We start from the raw sequence: 8,331 nt of genomic DNA on the forward strand, positions 1-8,331 counted from the left end.
TCAATTTGGTTCAGATCTGGTGACTGAAAAGGCCATAACATATGGACAACATCAGTGTCAAGCTCATCAAACCATTGGACAAACAGACATGGTCTGTGGTTGGAGGCATTGTCATACTGGAAGACACCACTTCCAACAGGAAAAAAATTCTGCAACATGGAGTGAAGATTGGCATTGACCTTGCCTTCCAAGGGAATGACTCCACCAAAATCATGCCAGGAAAATGCGCCCCACATTACAGAACCATCAGAACCCTTCACTGTTGGAACGATTCACTCAGTGCTGTTGAGATATTTACGTTGGTGGCACAGGTATACTCGTCCGTTTGTCGAGAACATAGTGAAGGATGATTCATCTGACCATATTACATTTCCCAACTGCTTGGTAAGCCATTGCCTGTGCTCTTTGCACCACTGGACTCACGAACGTACATTGTTCGGTGAGATAAGCGGTTTGTGCTCTGCAACCTGACTATAGTATTAGACCAGATGCCCAGAACTTATATTTATCTTTAAAGCACCAAAACGTTTGACCTCATGGACTAATGGGACCATCCCTCGGCATCACAAAAATGCATTGTTGCCGGGTATGAGGTGTGGCTTTCCATCCCTCAAATCACCTAATGAGTGACGCGCGCGCGCACACGCGCGCACGCACGCGCACACGCACACGCACACGCACACTTAAAGGCCATTTTCCCCGCTAAAGCAGGGGTTAGCCCTGCTTTAGTTAATGAGTTAATGAGTGACGCCATTAATGAAAAACCTATTTTCATCAATATCTCCAAAACTATGCATGATAATATGAAAAATAGGATGTCTACACCCATGTTTTCATTGTCAATGGTTACAATGGCAACAATTTTAGTGTTAGAAAATGTGTCGTTCACCCTGAAATGTGCATATGCATAGTGGAGCAACACTGTTACTCTTTTGTTGCATTGAGGCAAATAATGAGCTCTTATTCTGTGTTTTTATTTTCAGATCATGGTGAAGGAAGCCCCCGTTTGCATAATTTGGAAAGAAATAGAAGAAGAGGAACCTGGCCTGAAGTCTTTCAATTTTGAAAATTGGGAAACAGCCACAAATGCTGCTAGTCGTCGAATGACACTTCAAAGTGACCTGTTCTCCAGCACCTCGGAAGAGATCAGCATGGCTGAGTGACTAGAAGGCAAATGTTACTCAATTTGTCTGTCAAATTTGTGCTGTTAAGAGACGAGCATATCCTGCCAAAGAACTGTCAGAACGACCCTGCAAAGCCCCTTATTTAAGTTCCAGCCATCCTTCCAGCAACACGGGAGGTGTCCTTGGACAGGAATGCCTTTTCTGTGGAAAGAAGAGGAAGTGGAAGTCACCGAAAAATGAAGCCCTCAGCCAATGTTTGACCACAGATGGGAGCAAGTCAATTCTACTTGCTGCAAAGAAAAAGTGTAATGCTTGGATCATTGGACTTGGGAAGATCTATTGCAAAGAAAGCAAAATACCATAACACTTGTCGTCGTGAGTATGTCATGCAGGATGCAACAAAGGAAGAGCAAATATCCAATCGGGAGAAGCATGTTGAAGCCTTCCAAAAATTGTCGATGTTCCTCGAGAATGAAGTGATCAAAAACAAAACTCCTATGTTGGAGACAGTAATTTTCAGTTTGTACAAGTTGGAGTTTCTTGCTCTCGGAGGAACACAGGATGACATTGATAAGTATTCTGTACAAAATCTCATGTCGAAAGGTAAGGACAGATTTCAGGACATCCACGTCAACAACCGAGCGAACAAATCTGGAAACGTTGTCTTCCTCTCATCAATGACATCTACAGAGGCATTGGCAATGCTGACCGAATCCAATAAAAAGGTTGAAGAAAGCAGATGTGCTGCCATCGTATTGCACACAGAAATTATTGCAATGTCCCCATCAAAGACCCCATCACCCACTTCGGTTCACATCCTGAAGGAAAAATATCCCCAATCTGACCCTCCTGTTCTTCCATACCCTCACCGCTTGCTTGCAACCAGAACCAGGGTTGCATAATGACAGTATATATGTGATTGAGAGAAAGATACTGGCCAGTGGATTGGATGCTGTGTTCAACTGCACCAGAGGAACAGTCCGTCCATGGAACTTGTAAGCATGAATCCTTTGGGCTAGGGTTCGGAATACAGGATCCGAATGACAGGATCAAAATCAGTGTTGACCATCCTGGTTTGCTTTAGTCTTTGTCTCAGCTCCAATGAAGTAAAGCGGCTTGAGACTGAAATCGCCGACACGTGCTCTGACGGTTAACGGGAAACTCCTACCAGCCTTGATATGCACGATGAATTAATAATAACAACAATAATAATAATAAACAACAATCTGCACTTACTATATAATATTCAACAAGCAGGAGGTAACACAATGGGTGCGGGTTCGTTAGCTAGTAATAATAATCATAATAATAAATGTTTGTCAACCATGTCGTATTTTGACCATTTATGTCCCTTAACATCATTGGGTGGTAATGAGAAGGAGCCCCTCACTAGAATAAAGAGAAACTGTGCCTCTCTTCCCTGTGCACCAAGGCACTTGGAAATCCTATCAAAAGGGCTCAGTATGTACCAATAATCTGGAAAACGGCTGACAAAACTGACCCAACTGGTAGGGTGAGTCCCACAGACTTTGGATGGAAGTTTACTCAAAACTGCTTTGGACCAGACTGGTAGCCAGGAAGTTCATTCTCAGAGTCCCTCACAGGCCCACCTACGGATGACGAGTACAGCGTGGGAGCTACTTCCACACACGATGAGGAGTCAAACAATGCTTGGAGTGAGGCCAGTGATGAGAGCGATGGAGAAGACATGTAATGCAGAGAAGATTCAAAACAGGTACTGTTATAGAATTGTGCTATTTTCCAAATGAAGGACAATGACTCCACAAGTTGCCGAGTTTCAGGGTGACCTACACATTTTCTAGCACTAAAATTGTTGCCATTGTAACCATTGACCATGAAAACATGGGTGTAGACACCCTATTTGTCAAATTATCAAGCATAGTTTTGGAGATATTGACAAAAATAGGTTTTTTTGGTAATGATGTCACTAATTATGGGATGGGGGGAGGGGGGAAGGCAAGCCTCAGACCCAGAAGCAATGCATTTTTGTAATGTCGGAAGATGGTCCCATCAGTCCATGAGGTCAAACGTTTTCGCACTTTTCACATAATGAAAAGTTCTGGGCTCCCACTCTATATCCCGCTCTGTAAAGTTCTCGGTAGACCGATTTTTTATGAAACTGACTGTTCGCTCTGAGGTTGAAATTTACAGGCAATTTATCCGCAGTTGCTCGCCTGCTTTGCCTTGCACTTCAAATTAATGTACGGTATTAATGTACAGTAATTAATTAATTACGGTAATGTACGGTATCAAATTAATGTACGGATATCACGAACCTTAGAGTATGCGCTTCGGTCCACTGCTGCCCTTTGCTGATGATGGTTTTCCCTCGGAGTTCCATGTCGACAAAACCTTAGACACCATTGCTCATGAAACATTCAGATTGTTGAACTGCCTTTGTCAATGAAGCTTCTGTCCAATGCACCTCAACAATCACCCTCTTTCAAAGTCACTGAGGTCTCCTCTTTCAGCAATGCCAGCCATAATTATGAGCAATCAAGCCTGTGCCACATTTGTATACATGACGCGAAGCATGCTGGGATGTTATTTGCTTAACACGTGGGCCACACCTGTATGGAAGCTGTTGCTTTCAATGTACTTGGTCTACCTCATTCACCCAAGCGTTTCCATTTTTTTGGTCCACTACCTGTACATTGTGGTCGGAAATGCTAAGCAAGAGTTTAAAAGACCCTTCCCATGTCCTTTTTCTAAAGACTGTGGGGGCAAAGTGTTTTATGAACACTCGTTTGTATTGTGTGTGTAAAGCTCATGGAAGAGCCTATACATGCAACACATACACGACAATGAAATGAGGAGACACACCAATATATATTTATATGAATTACAAAGACATTAATTGACGAATGACAAATCAACACAGTCGATGAGTTCTGAAGTTGGGTCACAGTATCAAGAGCAAGTGCTCAGATGGGAGCAACACAAAGGCCAACCCTTGAGATTGGCATGTTTGACCCATTACCTATGCCTTTGTTAAGCTTTTCAGGTTTCATATGAAGTGTTGTAATAAAGTAAAACTAATGATGCAGCTCCCCCACGTGGAAAGCACCACCATCACACACCTCATGTATTCAGTAAAATCTGATCAGTTATAATAAATAAATTCTTTCATAAATTCGTTAAAGTAAAAAAAATACAAAAAAAAAATCATAACTCATTTATAGAAGAAAATGCAACCAAATGACTAAAGAAAATTTCAACTAACTGCACCGATATATATGTATGTATGTATATAAATATATACATACATATATATATATATATATATATATATACATACATACATACATACATATATATATATATATATATACATACATACATACATACATACATACATACATACATACATACATACATACATACATACATACATACATATATATATATATATGCCTGGTGTTGGCACAGTGGTTAGGGCAGCGGCTTGGGATCCAAAAGGTCCTGAGTTCAATCCCCGTTGGGCCACTGAATTAATACACCAGGGGGTTCACTCAGCCTGTCATCCTTCCGAGGTCGGCGAAATGAGTACCAGTGTACTGGGCCGGTGTATACCCCGGTGAAAATAGGTGTACCATATCCCTGTGTCGTAAAAGGCGACCAGAGTTGCGTCAGGGAGGGCATCCGGTGTAAAACATGTGCCAAATCACTATGCGGATCATACGGATGATCCGCTGTGGCGACCCCGAACGGGACCAGCCGAAAGAAGAAGAAGAAGAAGATATATACATATATATGTACACACACACACACACACACACACACACACACACACACACACACACACACACACACACACACACACACACACACACACACACACACACACACACACACAATATTCGTTTTCAGTAACTGTTTGTAAATCATCAGTTAACGACACAGACCTGTTTAATATCCACAGATCGAGCACAGAACAGCAGACCGAGTATCTAAATTGCACAGCTGTATGGTTTACAGAATTTTGCGGACACGATTCCATTATTTATGTTCCCGATCACAAGTGCATCTCCATTTAGGCTACGGCACAAAGCCATCGGACAAGTATAACCCCCACATACTGGCACATCAAGCATTGCTAAAATAAATATTTTTGAAATGGCAAAGTGACAGCAGTGCTTATTGAACTGCTGGCACCCGACATCAAGACAAAATTGCACTTGTACATCACAGGATGGTTGAAGCAAGAAAACCTAAAAGTGGTCTGCCTATATCTGGAGCATTTCCTATGCATTTCACTTTGCCTGACAGTTGCACATTGTTTCGTCGTTTGCGATGACAAAATAATTTGAAATGACTTGCGCAATCGACACAAGAACATTGAAAATAACAACATAACCACTTCACTCTATTTGTCCCATCAATGATTTTCAAGCAGCAGTAAAAAGCTTTCATGATGGAATGTGATGACATTCTGTCACTCACCTCATTGAGAAGTTCTGAAGTGAGACTCAGGTTTGACAAAGCATCGATGATGGGTACCGTCAACTCTGTGTTTGTCTGCAAAAGCTGACTGCATTGTGTGGGAGGAAGGTGAGTGGGGGACAGAAGTAATAGTAAATGAGAAAATGCAGTACAACTCCTGAGGAAACCCCTTATGAATTATTAATAAGATTTGATGACAACCTGATGGGAATCTATGGAAAGCATTGGTTATTGCAAGGCAAAGCACAGCAGAAAAAGAAAACCCCAATATCTCCATGGCTAGATATTCACACAGATTATCATGGTGAAAAAAATCAAATCAAATCAAAACCAATCGGAAACGTGTGTACGACTGCACAAGCGTTTCCCAGGCGATTCTGCTTCCAACACATCATTCAATCTCAACTCCACCTTATTTTTCCAAAAAATTTGAACTGGAAGACGATCAGAAAAAGAGAAGTCCTGGAACACAAACCCTGCTTAGTGTGTTTAATAATTTTTTTTTAAATCCAATCAGTCCCTTCTGCAGCATCTGTGATTATAACTACTAGGGCACATACTGCTCATGTTTGCTCTTAGTAGCAGAAGACAGCTGTTCACGAGCGACATGCAACAAACCTGGGAACGTGAATCTGCTTATAGTGGAGGAACTGATGAATCAAACAACAAACCACACTCTGAGATAGTAAGCAGTGCAACCTACTATCATGGGTTATCTAAAAAGACCAGACCACTTGCTATCTGCACTTTTGGACCAGAATTTATAAGATTTTCAGGATGCTGGCAATAACTCATCTCCTCTTCATGAAGTACACCATGGGATATTTCACATCTACCAAATAATGCTGGCAGATGGGACACTCAGCTTGAAGTTCTAAAGATGGACGGCACACACACTTATGATTCACCAGGCCCACAGAAGACCAGGGTGACAGTTTATAGCTGGGTCAAGATTCAAACCCAGGCTTGACGGTTCAGAGTTAAGTGTGCATACATAAACGCTTTCCTGCCAGCCCAAAATAACAGCACACAATACAAAGATGAACCAAGGATATATCAAAGCAGCATATATGTCCTTGGTTGCAAAATGTGAAGGACAGAAGGACCATGTGCATCCACAACATGTGAAGGACAGAGGAGCCAATGACAAAGCATAAGGGTTCAAAACAAGCCAATATACAGTGGCCTGCAAAAGTATTTCCTCCCCTCCAAAGTTTTCACATTTTCATGCCACCTGAGCATATTTCATGATGCTTTCATATCAAACTTAATATATAGAATTTTCACAAACTACTCAAAATTGATAAAGCTAAAACATGTAGATAAAATGTGAATAAAGTGAGATAAACATAGAAAAATCAGATGATTCTCAGTTGCAAAAGTATTCAAACCCTTTGCCTAATTAACCTTAAATCACTTTAGAAGCAAATTATTTGTTTAAATGGTTATAAAATAAGTGTAATAGGTTTCACCTATTTGTAATCAGTTGTGTAACTTAAAAATTAAGCTCCTCACTTATCTTCGGAGTTTTAAGGTGCAACTCACTTGGTCAACCAACAAGGCAAACATGAAGATCAAGGAGCTTTCCAAAGAAGTCAGACATAAAGTGGTGGAGAAGCACTGTTCAGGAGAGGGATGTAACAGGATTTCAGTCAATCATTATCCCTTTGAGTACAGTGAAATCCATCATGAAGAAGTGGAAGACGCATCATACCACCCAGACTACAACGAGATCAGGTTGCCCATCTAAACTCAGCAGCTGGGCAAGGATGAAACTGGTTCTGGATGTCACTGTAAATCCAACAATGACTATGAAAGATCTGCAAAGCTCTGTCCGAGATTGGGGTCAGTGTTCATTTATCAATGACACCCCGTTCCCTTCACAAAGCTGGTCTCTATGGACAGGTGGCAAGAAGTAAGCAATTACTAAAAAAAAAAAAAAAAAAAAAAAAAAAAAGACATCGAAAAGCTCGTATGGAGTTTGTGAAAAAGCATCTTCATGATACTTCAGGCATGTAGAGAAAAGTTTTGTGGTCAGACGAGACAAAAATTGAACTTTTTGGTCAAAATTCAAAGTGTTACGTCTGGCACAAGCCCAACTCTGCACATCAAGAAGTCAACACTATCCCTACTGCCAAGTGTGGTGGTGGCAGCATTATGTTATGGGGCTGCTTTTCATCAGCAGGGACTAGCAACCTTGTCAGGAGAGAAGGGACAATGTAAGGTGCAAAGTATAGGAGAATGCTTGATGAAAACCTGCTTGAGTCAGCCAGGAATACTGGATGAAACTGGGTAGGAGATTCACATCTCAGCAGAACAATGATCCGAAGCACAAAGCTAAAGCTACAATCGAGTGGCTGAATGAGAAGAAAATAAATGTTCTTGGGTGCAGCCAAGCTGAAACGGGGGAATGAATTCGGAATTTGTAATTGATTTAAAGAGCCGGATCGCGATAATTTATTATTTATAACAGAAACGGAAAGAGAGGAGATAGGGGCACGCGCAGTGACAAATTTGTGCAGGGAGCGCATGACCCAAAAGGTGAGCACATCCATGTGGCTGGAGCGTGGTGTGTTCCGATCAAGAAGTAGAGCTGACATTTGCTGAAAAAGGTATGTACCATCCAAAAAGGTACAAATGGGGAGTACGGGGTGTTCAAGGAAACTCTCCATGGGGGTGTGCACATGCCGGTACGTGAGGAGGCATGTGTATTGTGTGCAAGTTCTGATGGCGCACCATCCAA

The 8,331-nt window shown here is 41.6% G+C and overlaps 1 protein-coding gene across 6 annotated transcripts in view; it reads right to left on the minus strand.

Annotated features, from left to right (window-relative positions):
- Positions 1 to 8,331, minus strand: part of FANCD2 (FA complementation group D2) — a 273,881-nt gene that overhangs the window by 188,105 nt on the left and 77,445 nt on the right. For all 6 annotated transcript variants that reach the window (XR_015062404.1, XM_085898104.1, XM_085898102.1 and 3 more), the window contains one exon: positions 5,589 to 5,676. Coding sequence is in view for 5 of the 6 variants with exons in the window: in XM_085898104.1 (XP_085754230.1) it covers positions 5,589 to 5,676 (88 nt within the window). In the remaining variant the exon portion in view is untranslated. The remainder of the gene's footprint in view (positions 1 to 5,588; positions 5,677 to 8,331) is intronic.

This window comes from Eptatretus burgeri, chromosome 10 (assembly GCF_056783735.1).
Source record: "Eptatretus burgeri isolate ZD-2024b chromosome 10, Ebu_testis_v1, whole genome shotgun sequence".
Taxonomy (NCBI): Eukaryota; Metazoa; Chordata; class Myxini; order Myxiniformes; family Myxinidae; genus Eptatretus; species Eptatretus burgeri.